Below are 19,980 nucleotides of genomic sequence, written 5' to 3' on the forward strand. Positions count from 1 at the left end.
TCTAACTTTACCCATCATTTAAAATCGAATATATTCTCTAAATATGCCCTCACCTCGTTTACAGCCCACAAATTTGTCTAATGTTTTTTATTATCTAGATAAATGTTCTTAAAACCTGATGGTAGAGGAATCAATTGTTTTACAGATTCACTATGCCACCGTTTTAATTTTGTCACAATTTCATTTGCAAGTCACATGATAACTTGATTACAGCTACGAAACAAGACTAAAACTTGAGGTTTGAATTGGGCGTAGATAGGAGAATTTTACAGAGAATTAGCAACATGTATGATGAATCAAAATAGTGTCAATACAACAGATAATACAAAAACAAGGGACACGAAATGTGCAATATGCAGTAGATTTTACTGGGGAGTGGGGAAAATTTTATGCTCAATTTTCTCGGCGCAATTTGACTTTAAGAGGAATTTCTTTGTACGATTGCACCTTCTCGGCTGCCTGGCGCAAGGGCCTTCCGGAAGATCTTCTCCTAGTTCCTTGAACTTCATCATTTTGGTCACTGTTTCCTTCTTTGTGCTCTTTTTGAACAGATAAATCGGAATGATCACTATTATGTACCGGTTTATCACTAGAAACATGAGCTTTAGCACCATCTATTTCAAATATATCCTCAGATGGTTTTGATGCAACGGATTTGAACCTAGCAGATTGCCTTCTGAAAAAGGAAAAAGAAAATTATGGTAAATTAAAGACAAATCTATTTTTTCTTTGTTGCCTGAATGTTATATATTTTTTAACAACCTGAAAGTGAGATCATAGATTAAGATTTTAAACTGCACAGTAGTAAAACAAGCACAACAGACCTTTTCTGAGTTGGTTCTAGTTTTGGTTCTGGTTCTGGCTCTGATGCTGGTTCTTCACACTTAAACCTGGCAGATTGCCTTAAACAAAGCCTGTCAAGCGAAGGGAAACCACAAAAGCAAATTTAAATTTCTGCTTGTTTCACTATATTTTCAGGTCATTGTGATAAGTAAAAATAGAAGTATCACTTAAAATTCAAAATGCATATAGCAACAGAATATTCATAACAACCTTTCCTCCAAATGCTTCGGCTCTTCAGGCTTAAACCTAGCAGATTGCCTTCTCAAACAAAGCCTGTTATCAGAACATAAAATCAAATGTAAATTTCATTTTTTATCTTAATTCTTTGTGAAAACTTTGAAATAAAAACAAGATATAGAAATTAAAATTGCACTGAACAGCAAAACTAGCAGAAGGAAAACCTCTTCTTATCAACTTCCTCTTTATCTTGGACTGATTTAACAGTAGAAGAATCTGAAGCTACATGCAAAATTATAAGTGAAAAGATTTTAGTTGAGATAATGGATCTGAAATTTAGAAAAGAAAGTATCAGGTAAACTAGCTACATTGATTCTCTGATTGTTGTGTCCTGTTGGTATTACAAGGTTTCTTGCCCTGCTCTTCTGCTTGGCCTCCCTTGCCATGTTTGTCTGCTTCTATCTTAAAAGAAGTGGAAGAAAAGGTGTGACTAACATGTGATCTTTAATAATTAACGTTTGAAAAATTTTACACATCGAATTTGCTAACTACCTGATTTCCAGAAGTATGGCACGTCAGTGTATTTGCTTTATCCTGGGCGAAGAACAAGAAGAATTTGTTACTAACTAATACAGTCTAATCAGATAAACTCGGTCACATTCAATCAAATGGAAAGCTACTATAGAAAATGACCTCTAAAAGAAATTTTCTTGCTTTATGTAAGGTGTTTATACATCCCAGCTCATGTTGAAGTACTCTCAACTGAAAAATTAACAGAGAGCAAATATCAATGCACGGAAAACTAAAAGGCCAAAGGACACAAAAGCAAGAAAGTTATGAGAAAACATACCCTATCTTTACCTGAATTAAGTTCCTGCATTATCAGGGTAAATATTATTCATTTATTATACTAGAAATTGCCTTAGCTGATTAAAAACTATGTAACTAGAAACTTAAAATCAGAAATAAACAAGTTTACCGCCAACATCGAACTGTTTTCTTTGGCAAGTTGCAAATTCTGTTGCTGTGCTTTCTGCAAATTGATTCTCATCTTCTGTAGCTCAATTCCATTCACTTCAATCAATTTACTTCCAACCAGAATTAAGGGAGAAAACCCACAATGGAAAAAAGCATTAAAATTACAACATTTAATGTGCAAACAAAGGAAAGGAAAACAAAGTGGCTGTAGAGGATACTTTCTTTCTGCGAGAATTTTCATCAGGGTCATATTTTCCTGGTGAACAGATGCAGAACAAAATTACAGTGAGCAAATGTGAAAGAAAGACATTCATATAGAAAAGAGAGCCAGAGAAAAGTTGAAGCCTGTGACAGTATACCTTGTGGAGCTGGTCAACGTACGCCTTAGGTGCAAGGGAATCAGTTTCATTTGAAAGCTTAGTCGGTGGCTGAATGTTGCTTATGTCAGCTAGTCTTTTCCTTGGCACACTTCCAACGTTAGATCCCTTTACCATTTCCTTTCCTCTAGTTTTATCATCTGAAATTGCTCACAACAGTTTCTTGTCAACTTATTGGACAACCTAACACAATTTGGTTCCCTAAAACACTGATATAAAGAAATAAATACTGAATCCTATGAATAACATTATTTCAGTTACCAGGTAGAGGCCACCTTATCCAAATTAGGCCAAGTGAATGTACTAACCGTAGCTCAAATCAGTTTAAACACAATTTCTAAATAGCAAAACTGAACAAACCTTAATCCAAAAAGTTTCCATCTAATAAAACCCTAACTGTAAATTCCTACAAGGATAACCAAATTCATCCCCCAGTGAATTACAAGGCTAAAATTCAGCCTAATAGATCTATATTTACCCACAAATAAATAGGTCATCAATATCCACTATGCATTTATCTCCTTTCTTTACCATTTTCTTATAAACCAAACAGAATAAACGGTGAATTTCTAGGGTCTCCACTCCACATACCTCATTCAATTTATAAAAAAATAAATAAACCTAACCCTAGAACCCAAATGTTCAAAGCTACAACATCAATTTCTACGACATTGCAGCCAGTAAAATTGTAATTTAATGATACCAATTTCTCAGCTGTCTAAAGTAAGAACAAATATACCCTGCTTTCGCAAAAAAAAAAAAAAGAAAAAAGCCAAGCTTCAAGAATAAATGTCCAAATCTTTGGAGTCTTCTAAAAGATTAAAAAAATAATTAAAAGAATAAGAAAGAAAGTACCTGCAACGACGATAGGACTCTCGTCATTGAGAAAGCCGAAACTGTCCATAGCAGAGCACCAGCTGAAAACCTGAAACTCGTCACTCGCTCAAAAACTCGTCGATTTGAACAAAGAAACGAGTAAAGAATGAGAGGGAAGTGAAGAAGGGTAAAGTAGTAAAAGAACATGGAGGTTCGGACAACGGCTTTCCACACCAACACCGAACCTATTTTGAACTGGAGTAATACTATGTATACCCATTTTGGGTACACAAATGTATACACACTCATATGTGTCATCATATGATTGATTATTATTTTATTCTTAATTCAAAATAATCTAATCACATGATGACACATATAAATGTGTATATATTTGTGTATCCAAAATGGGTATACATAGTTTTATTGTTTGAACTGTGATGCTTTGGGCTTCATTTGATAAGAAGTTTTTCATGTAAAGAGAGACAAGACAATTGTATCTCAAGAATTAAATAATGTATAATTTTATTTTTAATAAATAACTATATATTATTATATAATTAAATAATTAATAATTAAATAACACTTAATCATATTATAATATATTATTATTTATATATAAAATAATACACAAAAAAATGTACATATAGTTTGATGGTAAGGAATTTGGTTAGATTTTTTCTTCACTATTCTGTATGAAACACCAAATAATAATTTCCTCTTCTTTTTATTTTTAACTGGGTTCTGTTTTTAATGGATTAGATGATAAAAATTGGGCTCTGTTCAACATTTGGACCATATTAAATGGGCTGCCCAATTATGTCAGAAGTCCAGATATAAGCCTTTCCCATCCGTCATTTATATACCAACAATTTGAAAACTTCAATGATTATTTAATTTCTTTTAAATCATGATCATAACAACAGTACGTGCATTAACATAGCAGAAATTGAACCATAGATAAAGCAAACAAATTTTCATTGTATAAAATGTTTTTTTTTTTCAAATTAAATAAATGGATCAATTCAGCAGTTTTGATAGATTGAACTATCACCCACTAGCAAAAACAATATTAATTCGCTTGAAAACTATTTTCAATGTTAGATTAGATTGAACTGGATGGTTAAATTAGGGTAAACCAAGGTTTATTTTGGTTAATATAAAAAATTAATTTTAAAAAAATCAATATTAGAACTTGATCTCAATGCATCGTTTATCAATTTTAAGTATACCACCAAATTAAATTTATTTTAATATTAAAATAGCTCAAAATATATATCTAATAATAAATAAAAAAATTTTAAGTATTCTTTTAATGGCTAATTAATCACCAGTTGATTTCTTAAGCACTGCATGGGTCATGTTCATGAACCAAAATGTCTTATAAGTACTTTAAAAAAAAAGGGGGGGCGGGATCCATGTAGGTCACGGATTGAGCCACCCGGACGATGGCTAGTGTTTTTGACCTGTTTATAAGCATATTTTGGATAATATAATTCAGAAAATTTTTTGTTCTCATGGTCTTAGAACAACCCCTTTTTCTGATCACAAGCTTTTCTTTCTTCGTTGGTTTCGAATCTTTATACCTCTCAAAGCTCCTCCCCATATTTTATGTTTATATATAAATTAGATCGGTAGTATATTATTATATAATTAAATAATTTTAAATTAAAAATAAAATAATATTTAATTATATAATAATATATTATTTATATACATAAATTATATATAAAAAAATAGAGACAGATAATACTATTTTTTTATATATTATTATATATAAAAAATAATATCTAATTTTTATATTTTAAAAAAATTTATAAATCCAAATATCTTTTAAAATTATATTAAAATCCTGTAAATAGAGAGATTTTTAATATTTGTTGAAGATCATTTAAATGGCTTAGATTTTCACAACTTTCAATAAAAGGATGAAATTAACTGCTCGTCGGAAAAAGCTTTTCGTTAATTATTTACTAGGGGAGGTGGGATGAAAGATGCCATCTCAATAAATATTATTAAAATTATATACTTTTAACTAAACAAATAATTTTTTAAAAAAAAGAACTTTTGATTCTTTCAAGGTGTCAAAAGTTTTTTTTTTAAACATAAAAATTATACAAAATTATAATAAATATTAATTTTAATAATATTATTAAATAATTTTAAATTATAAATTAAATAATAATATATTATTATTGATATTCAAATTAACACTCTTATTTATAACATCACTATCATTAATTACTATTCAATTAAGCTTTTTTCATATATGCTCGAATTTTTTGTCAAAATTAACTCTTTTTTCCAAGTCATTCAAAAAAAAAAAGTAGACTTATTTTTCAAAATTAAATTCTATTTTTTCTTCTTATTGGGCAAATCATCAATTCTTTTCTTCCTACCAACACAAAAATACACGTAGATTTGACAAGACTTGGTTTCATTTTTCTTTGTTTCTTATCCCAAACTTAAACCCATTTCATACTATATAAATCTCAAACTTTTATATTTTTTTAAATTAAAAAAGACTTTTTTGATACTTTAGAATAGAAGCAAAGAAATGTATTGGATTGGATTTGATAGAAATTTGATACTTTTCTCTTTTTTGAAAAAAGAAAAATCATATATAAAGAATGTAGCTCTTTTTTTTTTTTTATATGGGTTAGGATGAATGTCATCTCATTTAAAAAAATGAGTATGAATTTATTGCTTTTTTTTCACTTCACTTTAGTGGCATATTCAATGGCTAAATTACAAAAACACTTTTGAAAATCGGTGTAAGCATTCATGCATGATAAGGTATGGTTAAAGTAAGCCAATAAAATCCAAAACAAAATTATCCAATTGGCTATGACTTATGAGGCATGTTGAAATTTAAAATACTATAGTGTAAAATTTGATGCCCAATAATCATGGTAGTTTAAATGTTAAACTTCTTTAATTATAAATAATTCATGCTTTGAACATCATCAATCCAGCTTTTGCACTTTAATCTAAGTGGGTTTGCATCAAAATGACTAGGTTACACATGGGAAATAAAAGTGCTTTTTTATCTATTTTATAGATAATTTATTTGTGAAAAATTGATAAAATTTAGATTATAATTAATATTTTCATATAAATTATTGTCATTGGACCATTAATTCATTTTTTTTTTTTTCTGGAGTGATTACTTTGCCTTGCACTTCCAAAAGAAGAATAAGCAGAAGCAATTGAAAAATTGAAGATTGCATGCCTTTTGGCTTATTATTTTTTTTCCAACATACGAAAAGCACTTATTCCCCTCCCTATTCCAACTTGTCCTGCCTTTGCATGTCCCACAAATTAACTAGCCTCCTTTTAATACCCCTTTGTTGTTGTAATAAACCAAAGGACTTATTCCCACCCAAACTATATTGTTGTACAAATTTTCATCCTTTAATTTTAAAAGTCTCAAATACCCACCTATAAAAAGTTAGATCTTATAGTTTCAAGGATAAAATTATTATTTCATCTATAATATAAAAATTAAACTAAAATTTAATCATTTTTTCCCCCTAAACCCTAAAAACTAAAAGTGTTTTCCTAATCCAAATTTTAAAAAATAACATTTCTCACTTTAGAGTTTAGTTTTCAATCTCTAGCGTCATTGCCAATGACGAAAAGTCCTCGATGCATCACCAGGCTTCATGGTCTCTCTCCCCTCTTTGGGAGCTCTAGTCAACAAAGATCTTGTTTGGAAAAATGAAGAGTTTCATTGAGAAGACAAAGTTCTTCATTTTCCCAGATAAGGTCTTCGTCGATCAGAGTTTCAGAGGATCGGAGAGAGACCACCATAGCATGGTGATGAGTAGGGGACTCTTCGTCGTCGACAATAATATCGAATTTAACGTCAGAGATTGAAAACTAAACTCTAAAAGAGAAATGTTATTTTTTACAACTTTACCTAGGGGGAAACTTTTAGTTTTAGAGTTTAGGGAGAGAAAAAGAAAATAAATTTTAAGGAGTTAGAGTTTCATTAACTTTAACCACTCATAGGTAGGTGTTTAGAATTTTTAAAATTAAGAGGTGAGAACTTGAGAAAATAATATACTTTAGGTAGGAATAAGTCCTTTGGCCTTGTAATAATATAATTTCTTATCACAAAATATATCTTTTTATGATCATATTACATTTTTCTACACGAACATCACGTTAGTGGTTAGTTAAGGTTTTCAATTTCAAATCATATCAATCGATTCAACCAATCAAATTAGGATATGTAGTTTCATTAGATCTAGGTAAGGCCAATTATATGAATCGGTATAGTTTTTATTGATATAATTTTTATTTAATTTGTTTCAAAGATTAGGTCGGTTTGACTGATCCGATGAGGGAACCATTATATGAATTAGGTGTGGTCTCACTTGATCTAGGCTTTTATTGATATAGTTAAGGTTTTTATTTCATTGTTCACCAGCAAGCAAACCATGAAGTCATTTTAGGGTTTATTAATATAATTAATTTTCTCCTTAATTTGGCAATTTAAGCATATGATAAACTAATTATTAGTTTGATTTTCCTTTGTTGCTTTTTTTTAGTGAATATGCATCCATCAAGCTGTCGCAGCCTTCCTTGATCGTCAAAGTAGGCCGTGACAAAGAAAAAATAGGTTGATTTATTGAAAGCAACTACATAATAAAAAGGAAATTTATTGATAATTATTTATTGACTTCAAAATAGTAATGAGAAGCTCTAAATTTGAAGAAACAATAATCTCTACCACTACAAAATAAAATAAAATTAAAATTAAAATTTGATTATGTGACAAATATTCCTACAGCGTATCATTACCAAATTAACCAAGTTTCAAAGGCTACTAATTGATGACGTGTTAGTTGCTTGCTTGTGATTTTATTTTATCCCTAAATTAAACATATAATTAAGGGTCAAACTATAATTAGATTATTTTTAATCCCACTTTTAATGAAAATATTAGAATTAAACCATGTAAATAAATATGGAATTTTGAAACGAATCGGATTTTTGCTGATCAATTTGTAATAAAAATATTTTATTAATTTTTATGTGCTTTAATTAAACAAAAATAAAAAAAAGGTCCTTGGATCTCATGCATTTGATCTGTCTACATCTAATCTAATGTATAAGTAACACTAATTCCTAAGTAGTGATGGACTGTAAAGAGAACAAACTGACTCACAAAATCAAATCCAGATTGGTGAATAAAGTCATCTGGACATTTGATTTATCAATAAAATTATACATAACAAATATTTATATATGTTTATATATTATTATATAATTTGATAATTTTAAATTAAAAATAAAAAATAAAATAATATTTAATAACGTAATAACATATATAAATACATATTTATTTGTGTATTCAAAATAGATATACATAATATTTTGAGATCCGAGGGGGGTTACCTTTAGTCATTTTTGAAACATAAAATCATAAATAATTGAACTTGCTGAGGTTAAGAGCATGCAAAACTATATATACAAAGTGTTTCAAATAATGGATAGTGTTTGCAAAAGAAGTGATATGGTGAAGTTTTTATTTGATAACTCATATAAAAAAATAAGAAAAATCCTGTCAACTGATGCAAGAAAATTGTAATTTTAAGTTCATGACGGAGAGTTTCTACATAATATGTCGTATAATATCATATTAATATTAAAAAAATATGGTCATCCCAGTTAGCTGTTTCACATTAAAAGAATAAAAAATAAATAAATAAATAAATAAAATCCAAATTCTGTTGTATGATGGATAGGTAATAAAAACAAATAATAATTTTATCGTATATGATAATAATGATAATGTTGCAATACCACATAAATAATATATGGAATCTGCCAAATTCCAGCTCTATAAAAGACCGGGATTCATATGATATCACCGGCCGGCCTTATCCAAATTGCCATTAGTGCATCACAGATGCTCCAAGAATTAGCTTCAATAGTTCCAGGTCGGTACATCTTGTTTATATATATATATATAAATAATCAATGGGTATAGAGTGGTTACAAAAATGATTAATTATAGAGTTAGGATACCTAAGTCATATACCATTGCTGGAATAAATCAGCAGTAGAAATTCAGTGTGAACAATAGCTGGGTGGCAATGAGGGGAAAAAGATACAAGGAAAACATTTTTATTTTTGCCAAAACGTTTTTAACAATCTTGAATCATTTTCAAAAATTGCATCCTCAATTTGTCCTTATCTTTCTGCTTTCTTTTCATATCAATACCCAATTTATTGCCATCAATAACATGTGGAATTTCCCTAACTTCCATGGAGGTAGAATCATGCAAAGCCGCAGCAAACTAAGTGAATAGAAGAAAATGACCCCCCTTCTCCTCCCTCCTCTTTGTAGAGTCTTTTTTACTTTTTTTTTTTTTTTGGGGGTTCAATAAAAAGAAAACTTTCCGAAACTAGCTCAATAACTTGTAACCAAAATCCAAAAGCCAAATTTACTGAAAGCATCTGCCTTCGAATCTTAATGATCTCTAAATCCCAACTTCTTCCTTTCTCCTCACAACAAAAGAGAACAGGTTTTGTCTCTTTAGAATAAGAACATCCAAACTCACTCCATCTCCGCAAAGAATCGTAATCCCAAACAAATTATTAAATAAATAAATGAAAAATACCCTTAGTAGTTATTATAATTGGAGGCATGAAAGAAAAGAAAATGAAATAAAGGATACCAGAACAGAAGAAGAACAAGGGTTTTTACTACTTTGGATAAGCCTTTCTCGCTCTCTCTTTATGAACAATTTTCAGCCTTTCAGAATAATTTTCTCATCTTTCTATATCTAGAATGATTAAGGGGCAAGGTAGGAATGTGAGTTATTGAGTTTATTTACAAAAGAAAATTGGAGAGAACAGAGTGAGGTAACTCTCTTGAATCTCCCCAGTTCTATTCTTCTCCATGGATGTCCCATGACAGCCATTTCTTCTTCCTTCCTTCATGCTCAAATAAACAAATAAAAGAGAGGTAAAGTGAAATATTTTCTCACATAAAAGTGATTGTATCCTCATCAATTAATTATTGTTCTTTATTATCTTGGTTTTATTATATAAACCCACTGACCCAAATTTGCAGAGTCTCATGTTTTGAAAGACATCAAGAAATAAATTGACTTCTTTTTTCACAGAGGCAAAAAGGAGACACACCAACAACGCCAAAGAACAAATATTCACCACCATTATCATCGTCTCTTCAAAAATGATTTTAATCACGTGCATTTTCTCAAAATGTCTCTGTTTGTTGCTCTCTTTCTCTTCCATTGCAAGGGCTGCCCACAACCTCACTCTTCCCCATCAACACCCTGAACCTGAAGAAGTTGTTCAACATGTTCAAAGGTTAGCTCTGTTCAACTCTAAACTTAAACAAACCAAACGTCTCATTCTGGGTTTTGCTCATTTTCTTGTTTTCTTTACCCACATTTTCTTGGGAAACAAACAGAGCATTCCTCTGTTTTTCCCTGTTTTTCAAAGTTTTGCTCATTTTCTTGTTTTCTCTACCCACATTTTTAACATTTTCTCGGGAAACAAAAGAGCATTCCTCTGCTTTCCCCTGTTTTTCAACCCTATCTTTGTCATCTCCCACTTGCATTTTGCCAAAACAAACAAACAACCAATCTGCCGACTATCATTTTCTTCCATTTTTTTTCCACTAAACAAACACCATTCGACTCATTTTCACTTTTTTTTTTTTTTTTACAGGATGGTTAACGCGTCTCTCTCAAGACGCCAAACTCTCTCGATTCAACAAAAAGACCAATGTCTCACTGGCAACCCCATTGACGACTGTTGGCGCTGCGATCCCAACTGGGCCACCACCAACCGCCAACGTTTAGCTGACTGTACCATAGGCTTCGGCCAGGGCACACTCGGCGGCAAAGGCGGCCAGATCTACGTTGTCACCGACTCCTCCGACCGCAACCCTGCCAACCCCACCCCCGGCACTCTCCGTTACGCCGTCATTCAAGAAGAACCCCTCTGGATAGTCTTCTCTTCCAACATGCTCATCAGACTCAAACACGAACTCATCATTAACAACTACAAAACCATCGACGGCCGTGGCGCCATCGTCCACATTACCGGCAACGGATGCTTAACTATTCAATATGTCTCCCACGTCATCGTCCACAACATCCACATTCACCATTGTAAACCTTCAGGTAAATATTTCTCGAATTTAAAACTGAAACTGGTAAATATTAATGTAGTCCTCCACTTATAACTTGAGTTCCATTTATTCCATCAAGTATAAAATGTAACCAAAACTTACAACTGAAATTTTCAGGTAATACTATGATAGCATCGTCACCAACTCACGTAGGCTACAGAGGACGATCAGACGGCGATGGGATCTCCATCACGGGGGCTCACAAAATCTGGATTGATCATTGCTCGCTAAGCTATTGCACGGACGGCTTGATCGATGCGATACTTGGGTCCACGGCGATCACGATATCGAACAACTATTTTTCGCATCATAACGAAGTGATGTTGTTAGGGCACAACGACAATTACCTGCTGGACATCGGGATGCAAGTAACGATAGCGTTTAATCACTTCGGTGAGGCGCTGGTGCAGCGTATGCCTCGGTGTAGACACGGGTACATACACGTGGTCAACAACGATTTCACTGCATGGGAAATGTATGCTATCGGTGGTAGCGCTAATCCTACAATCAACAGTCAGGGAAATCGATACACGGCTCCGGCTGATGATAATGCCAAGGAGGTAATTTTCTTTTTTAATTTACTATTAATGATAGCATTTTTATTGCCTTGGAATAATTAACGATGATTCGATCTGATCAACGGTTGATTCTTATGACTAATGATGTTAATATGACCATGAGTAGGGTTACTAGAGTTTAACTCATTTATATAAACAAAACTTGTCGAGACAAGCCCATGATGAGAGATTTAACTTGAAATTGGATCAATTAACCTAAAATTTGTTCAAGTTTGATTTAATAAATTATAAGTAAATTTTTTAGTTTATATTTTTCAAATATCTTTTTTATTTAAAGATAAAAGATTAAGTTTTTTGAGGTGTAAATATAAAATTTTAAAATTTATTATATTATATTTAAATTAAGTTAGAGTTGAATTTGAATCGAACTATCCTTAAATTTGATTTGTTTGAGAGGAACCGAACTCGAGTTTGAGCTTGAATATAGTTTTGAGTTCAGTGTGAAATTAAAACTATATTATTTTGATGCATGTTAGTTAAAACGATTTCGTTTTAGTTGATTCATATCAATTTTTTAGATTCGTCAGTTTTAGGAGCTGAATGTCCCTAAAACACGAGCCTAAGTTTGAAAATGTTAAACTCTTAAGCTCAAATTTGCTTGAATCAAGTTTGTTTCGGCTAATTTGAGTTAAGTTTGAATTTAAACAAACTCAGTTTGAATCCAAAAGTAAGCTTAAGTTTGACTCTATAGTTAAATCCAAATTGATTGAGTTTGACTCAATTATAGTCTTATCCATATATACAAATATAACCTTTTGAAAAAAGTATTCTTATGAACAAAAAGTGTTATGTATATAATTTTTTATATAAATAATGATATGTTATTATGTAATTAGGTAGTTTAAAATTAAAAATAAATTAACATATAATTATATAGTGATATATTATTATTTATTATATATAAAAATGTATATATTATTTATATACATGATTTTATTATTTTTGCAAGGGGGTAACTGATAGAAATTAAAACTCACGTATCTGTAAATGTGAATTGTGGAGAGTAAGACAATCTTGTTTAGGGTTTGGAAAAGGTGGTTTTGCATTATTGGTGATATTTATTGATAGTTTGTGTATCTTGTGAAATTTCTTTGACTATTTGCTATGCTGGGGATTTTCTGTCTGTGATTGGGGGGTGGGGGTTTGAAAACTTATAGCATTGTAGCTCCAAAGAATTTCTAATTACGACTTATTGGTAAATGTGTTGTTTTTGTTTTTAACGTGGTAATGTTACCTGATCAACAATATTAAATAATAGATTTATATCTTTTATTAATAATCATATATAAGTTTTTATTTAGAATTTATGCGGGGTCTAATTTAAAATAAAGAAATTAAGGGGATTTATAAAAATTATTTTGTGAATAGTAATCCTGCCGTCCATTCTCCTGACATTAGCACACTGCGTCAGGGCCTTCTGTCTGTTTCAACTCTGTTTTACGCACTTTTTGGCTGCGTGGATCCACGTTCTGACAGTGTGCCTGTGGGTTGTAATTATTGATGATAACCATTAGGTGACGAAGCGCGTGGACACAGACGAGAGAGAGTGGACAGATTGGAACTGGAGGACTGACGGGGACATAATGGTAAATGGAGCGTTCTTTGTGCCCTCGGGTTTGGGTCTCAGCACCCAATACGCCAAAGCCTCGAGCGTTGAGCCCAAATCTGCTGCCCTTATTGAACAACTGACGATGAACGCCGGACCAATTGGTGGACCCAGGTACTTCTTCACTTCCCTTAAACGCCCCGCCCTTTAATTAACCGAAATAACTGTCATCCAAGGTTTTTTAGTCATTCAACATTAATAGTGGGATATTTTTAGAGTGATTTTAGGTTTAGGGTTTTGATTATGGTTGGCCACAATAATCCAACTTAAAATTACTAGTTTGTATAATTAATAGTTTAATAACATAAAACGCTGTTGTAAGTCATCGCAATTTTTTCCTGACTGCATTGGAAAAATGATATTTGATTAGTTAATATTATAAATTTAGACTAATAATTCGGGTTTGAACTATAACTTAAATTGAATGAGTTGAGTTATAATAAAAAATTGGGTTAGTTTTTATAAATAAGTTTAGTTTAAACTGATTCAAATATTTAAATTAAAACTTGGTTTAGATCTAGTTTAAAGTTAAGTTGTTTCTTAAATATGTTTGAATAATAATTTTATAAATCAAGTTGAACTCGAACTAAAATTTATTTAACTAGAGAAAACCTATTTTTGAGTTAAAGAAAATTCATCATATCAATCTTGAATAGATCTCTAGTTAGCCCTTCTTTGAGCTCGATTTTGATTGAATGCATTCTATTGGATTAGCTACCTAGATGAATTGGTGAGAAAAGATGAAAGGACTTTTAGGTATAAAATGGCAAAAGTTAATTGTTATAATAATCAAATTATAGAAGTTACACTTAGGAATGGATTTGACTCTAATCAAGCTCGAACAAAGATTAACTTAAATTTGGTTAAAATTTAAAAATTGTAACTCAAGTTTAAATTTGCCTTCGATCAAACTAATGATAAAATCATCACAGAAATCATAAAAAAGAAAAATGACAAAGAAATCATTAAAGATAAAGGAAAAGTGGGAGAAGTAAACAAAGTAAAAAGTCAATCAAATAAGATAAATTTATTATCACTTTATTGGATTCAAATCCACCTATTTGAGTTGAACTTTAAATCAATTTGGATAGATTCCACCCCTAATCTTGCAGCTCTAGTAAATTAAAATACTTGTTAGCTTATGGTAGTACTGCTTAGGTGCGCATGCGGGCACAAAAGACAAGTAGTTGAAATTCGCAGAGCATCTACTTTTCAGCTGTGAGTGATCAGTAAATGAGTTAGTAATTTGGCTTTTGTACGAGAGACAGGTGACAGAGGTTCTTGGTATGATAAATTAAAGCCACCGGCTTTAGCCTACAGTTCATATTGAGTTTTTTTCCCCAACCCCCCAGAGAGAAGAGGAAGTTTTAATTCCCTCATGGTTTTCTTAAAGCTATTATATACCCCCTTTCATCGGGGGCTTCTGATTTTAAGGAGAACAGGACAATTTCACGGGGTTTAATGCTAGTTTGCGAGGTACAAATTACTTTTGCACAGCCTTTCTAGTTCTGCGTGCAAAAATCCTTTCTCTGAACGTGGTAATGGTAAGCCATCAATTTTATTCTGTGCTTCTCTCTACATTTCCCCCTTGGACCTCCTAGAGTTTCATAACCTAAAGGGACCACCTCAATAATGTTAGAACTTTATGATAAAAGGTGAAAATAGAACATGCGCGCCCGCACCACCCCCCCCCCCCCCCCCCCCCCCCCCCCCCCCCCCTCCCCCACCCCTCATAATGAGAGAAACTTGAGCCTTGAAATGAGCTGTAAATTGAACCTCTTTAGTAGCTTGAACTGCATAGAGTAAAAATGTTTAAGCTTTACTTATAATTTTTAGGTTGTTTAGTGATTGCATGTGTTTAAGGTTTAATTCGATTCTTGGGAATAAGGGTGGGTCCTGAAAGAGGAAAAGAGCTTGTTAAAATCAACCTTTAACCTTAAAGTCAAAATTAAGCCTGTGCTAATAAAACATAACGAGGCTTTGGAGGGAAGTGTCTCTGCTTTTGGATCCATACGTATTCACTTGTTTTATTGATTTTCAATGGTTTTAGAAAGAAGATTGTTTTTTTAATCGTCATATAGAAGCGTCCAACAAGGCCACGTTCGTAGATGCAAGATGATCTGGTTTTTATATTCTCTTGAATGTGCTTTACAGCAAGTGGAGAGTTAGGGCCCCTCCATTATATCTTTTGTCAAAACTTTTGGACCCATTTCTGAGTTGACATTAACAATGCATGTACACTGCTAGCTATCTGCATGTCAAATTGGGAAAAGCATGAAAGTAGCCTCTCCCAACTACTTGTATGACTTCTGCTCTCAACATTTAACCCTTTGCATTAGAGAATTGTTGATTGATAGTTCATGAAAATGAAACATGTAGTAAAGAAGTAAAAATCAAACATACAATTCGGATCCGGAGAAGTTTCAAATTCAATCACAAAAGCCGGTATTCGCTACCGATGCTGACACTATTTGTAGCTATGTTCTTTTGGTCCCAACGTAGTTATCATTTTCAACCCTTCCTTTCTTCTTTTACGTGTGTGTTTTAGTTGTTGTTCTCTTCTCTGAAGTATCTTGCTCCTGTGCAACTTGTTAGCCATGAATGTGACTCTAATAGAACCCTAGTGTTCAGTGTTTTCTCTTTGAATAATTCCTCCGTGTCGGTAACCTGACAAAATTTAGGGATTTTTTTCTTTTGAGATTCTAATTGTATTTGCTTAATTATTGTATATAATCTTATCTTTAATTTAAAATTATTCAATCGTATAATAATATTATTAAATACCTAATTAAATAATTAAAATTTAGTATACACAATTTTATTATTAGTTTATTTGTTAGAAAAATACCGGAAGTTTAAACTTGGGATAACTAAAGTTGAGAGATGGGACAATAATATTCCCACCAAACCAAATTATTAATTATTTAATGAAAACATTATTCTTATTAAACAATTAAAAGCTTGATGTTATTACAAAACCAATATTAGTTATCAATCATATCCTTAAATTTTAATCTACATTTATGTCTTATTGACCGAAGCAATTATTTTCTCAGGGAGGGGAGTGCGAGCATTTCAAATCCCGGGTTCAGCGTAGACGGCAGTGGGGCCGGAGGCAGCACCAGCAGGTCGGGTGGCAATGATGGTGACTACTTTGGAATGATATTTGGGAGCGGCGCACCGCCGTGCCCACCACCATCGTCAATCTTTTTGTCTTTTCTAATTATTTTAATTTTATATGTTGGCATCAACCATGGTGCTCTTCTATCATTACAATTATTATTGTTATAGAAATGAAAGGAAGATAGGAATCATTATATTTTAGATAACAAAAAAAATAATTTTCTTTGCATTATTAGCCTACCTCAATTATTATAGATATATAATTATCAATCAACATGCGCATATATCTATAATGTTACGAACATTATATATATATAAAAAATTACGAAGATTCGAAATAAATGAAGTCTAAACAAGGCTCAATTTATTTTAAGATTAATGGGTTATAATTCAAATTTATTATTTTAAAATAATTTAATTTTAAATTCAATTTGAGTATTTGAATCAATTTAAATTTGGTTTGTCTATTAAAAATAATTTCAATCCATAGCTTGAATGTTTCAAAGTTGGTTGATCCTGATTGTGACTCAAATTTGGCTTTTTAATTGGATGATTTTATTATAGAAGTACCATGAATTTATACAAATTTTCCTTTTATATTTCATACTCCTTAAAAAAGGGAAAATAAAAAAAAAGGGATTTTTCCTACCCAAAATATATTGCAATCTTAAATTTGTATCCTTAACTATTGAAAACCTAAATACTCACTCGTAAATAGTTAAAATTAATTAGATCTGTTTAAATTTTAAGAGTAAAATTATAAATTTAGTTAGTAATATATTAAAAATAATAAAATATTAACTATTTCTTTTTATAAGTTTAAAAAACTCGTAATTTTTTTTAAGGTTAAACTTTGAAATGATATATTTTTTCTTTTAGGGTTTCTTTCTCTCTTTTTTAACATCGTCACGAGTTGACATCTCTCTCTTTTTGTTTCTATTTTTTATACCTTCTCTTTATCTTTGTTATTAAATGAAAATGAGGATGATATTTTTGTTATCAGATAAAGATAGAGAGAAGGCATTGAAATGAAAAAAGAAGAGGAAACAAATAGACATCGATCGGTGATATTATCAAAATGGATAAGTATTTAAATTTTTAATAATTAGTATATATTGATTAAAAAAAACAAAATAAGTCCTTAAAAAAAAAAAACGAGTGCTTTACCGAAGGATATTTATTAGATCGACATTGTACACTGTAGAGGTATAAATTTAGAAGGAAAGGTTGATAGGATAGGAGATAGGAAATGGGTGGTTGGAGTGACATGTCAAATCCTACGTCAGTCTCAAGGTTTTTTGGTACTTTCCTTATAAGGGTTCTATATTTATTTATTTTCTTCCAGTAAATTGTAATAATGTATACAACATGCCATGTTTAAGTGTCGGAGAAAATTGCCGACACCTTTAAGGGTTATTAATTAAAATAGGCAATCGCATTTTCGCTTAAACCTTTTTCGGTAATAATTTTTACATTTTACTTTTTTAAGTAAACCGTTGTTTTCATTCTAAAAATACCCTTCTTTTAATTTCTCACTTTACCGTAGCATTTCCTCGATTATTTGCTTTCCTTTCACAAAAAACATTAAGATTAAACTACCGTAATATTTATAAATTAAAAAACAGATTAATATTTTATAAAATATTTTATTTTTATATATAAAAAATATTACGTTTTTCTCTAAATTATCTATAATGAATAAAATTTATAAATTAAAAAATAGATTAATATTTTATAAAATAATTGATTGTTATATATCAAAAATGTTAATTTTTTTTTAAATTATCTGTAATGAATAAAATTTATAAATTGAAAAATATATTAATTTTTATAAAATAATTGATTCTTTTATATAGAAAACAATGCATATATCGAAAATAGTATGTTTTCCTTGAAAAGGTGCGTTTTCTTATGGAAAAGGTGTGGGTGCGGGAATATGGAAACGGGTGCGGGAATTTCAGAAAGGGTGCGTGGACGGTGCAGCAGTAGCATATGAAAGGGTGCGAGAATTGCTGAAAGGGTGCGGCAGTTTCTGAAAGGGTGTGACAATTGCGAAAAGGGTGCGACAGTTTCTAAAAGGGTACGGGAATTACTGAAAGGGTGCGCCAACCGTGAAAGGTGTGTGGAAATTGTGGAAAGGGTGCGACAGCTTGTCAGCTTCTGAAAGGGTGCGGCAAGCACGGCGGGTGCATAAAAGGGTGCGGCAATTTCTAAAAGGATACGATAATTTCTGAAAGAGTGCGGCATTTTCTGAAAAGGTGCGGCATTTTTTGAAAGGGTGCGTGGAACTGTGCGACAACTCACTACGTGGAATATATATTAATATATTATATATTAATACATATTATATTATATAATATAATATATTATATATTAATATATTATATTATATATTATATTAATATATAATATTTATATAATATAACAAACGGTGCGGATGCGGGTGTGGGAATTTGGTAAAGGGTGCGGGACTTTGGTAAGGGGTGTGTGTGCGTGCGAGCTGGCGTGCGTGCTCTAGCGTTGCGTGCATGCGGGCGCTACTTGCTGGCGCGCGCGCGTGCTAGCGCCCCCGCACCCCTTACTAAAATCCCGCACCCCATTCCCGCACCCGCACGCAGAATATGATGTAAGTATCATGGTCTGGGGTTCTGTTTATTTAATCCTAGTATATATGCTATGATGGAACATATCTAGTGAAAATTTCAAATCATATTTTTCCCTGTTAGCAATGTAATCAATGTTGTTCATGATTTAGGAGCCTCCAGTTTTCGGAAAGAGGACTATATTCATTGCTCGACCATCTGGGTAAGGACTTGAGTATACATTCTACTTGGTGATATTGTATTTGGAATACTCGAAAATTTTAAAGGGTACTAGTAAATTTTTTAAAGTTTTCTCACTGAAGATTTGTAGAGCTCTTATGAGAGAAGGGGCAGCACTTCATCCAAGCTTTCCTAGAATGCTATTTAAATTGTTTAGAATTTGCTTATTGAGTCGATTGTCTGAGGTTATATTGTTGTGGCTTTGTCATCTTTGAGAAAACATGAAAGTCTGAAAGTCCAAAGATGTTATCATTTTGTACAGCCTTTGCTACATGCATGCCTAAAACATGCACTTAAACCTGCACTTAGCCTCCCACCTGCCTCTTATTGTACAACTTTCATATTTTATAAAGGGGTGCGGGGTTATAAAAAGGGGTGCGGGAGAAATTTCTCCTCCCGCACCCCTTTACAATATACATTAATTATTATATATTATAAATATAATATATTTATATTATAAATATATTATATTAATATAATA

At 31.5% G+C, this 19,980-nt stretch overlaps 2 protein-coding genes across 4 annotated transcripts; one reads left to right on the forward strand and one right to left on the reverse strand.

The window, feature by feature from the left end:
- Positions 1–223: 223 nt before the first annotated feature.
- On the reverse strand, positions 224–3,443 carry LOC123192659 (SHUGOSHIN 2). 2 transcript variants are annotated; one of them, XM_044605292.1, is made up of 12 exons: positions 3,231–3,443; positions 2,358–2,515; positions 2,217–2,254; positions 2,000–2,108; positions 1,871–1,894; positions 1,714–1,782; positions 1,573–1,614; positions 1,389–1,482; positions 1,245–1,302; positions 1,054–1,116; positions 825–914; positions 224–673 (listed from the first exon to the last, which is right to left on the reverse strand). In XM_044605292.1, the coding sequence occupies exons 1-12, from the start codon at positions 3,277–3,279 to the stop codon at positions 394–396; spliced, it is 1,074 nt and encodes a 357-aa protein (XP_044461227.1). In that variant the 5' UTR covers positions 3,280–3,443; the 3' UTR covers positions 224–393. The 2 variants fall into 2 exon arrangements, with proteins under 2 accessions (XP_044461227.1, XP_044461226.1); XM_044605291.1 differs by having other exon boundaries at positions 224–676; positions 3,231–3,442.
- A 6,407-nt stretch (positions 3,444–9,850) lies between these two features.
- On the forward strand, positions 9,851–16,906 carry LOC123192363 (probable pectate lyase 13). 2 transcript variants are annotated; one of them, XM_044604889.1, is made up of 6 exons: positions 9,851–10,173; positions 10,334–10,541; positions 10,905–11,362; positions 11,488–11,930; positions 13,463–13,668; positions 16,611–16,906. In XM_044604889.1, exons 2-6 carry the CDS (start codon positions 10,405–10,407, stop codon positions 16,843–16,845), a joined length of 1,479 nt encoding a protein of 492 aa, XP_044460824.1. In that variant the 5' UTR covers positions 9,851–10,173; positions 10,334–10,404; the 3' UTR covers positions 16,846–16,906. The 2 variants fall into 2 exon arrangements, with proteins under 2 accessions (XP_044460824.1, XP_044460825.1); XM_044604890.1 differs by lacking the exon at positions 9,851–10,173 and having other exon boundaries at positions 10,195–10,541.
- The last annotated feature ends 3,074 nt before the right edge of the window (positions 16,907–19,980 follow it).

This window comes from Mangifera indica, chromosome 12 (genome assembly GCF_011075055.1).
Source record: "Mangifera indica cultivar Alphonso chromosome 12, CATAS_Mindica_2.1, whole genome shotgun sequence".
In the NCBI taxonomy this organism is placed as follows: Eukaryota; Viridiplantae; Streptophyta; class Magnoliopsida; order Sapindales; family Anacardiaceae; genus Mangifera; species Mangifera indica.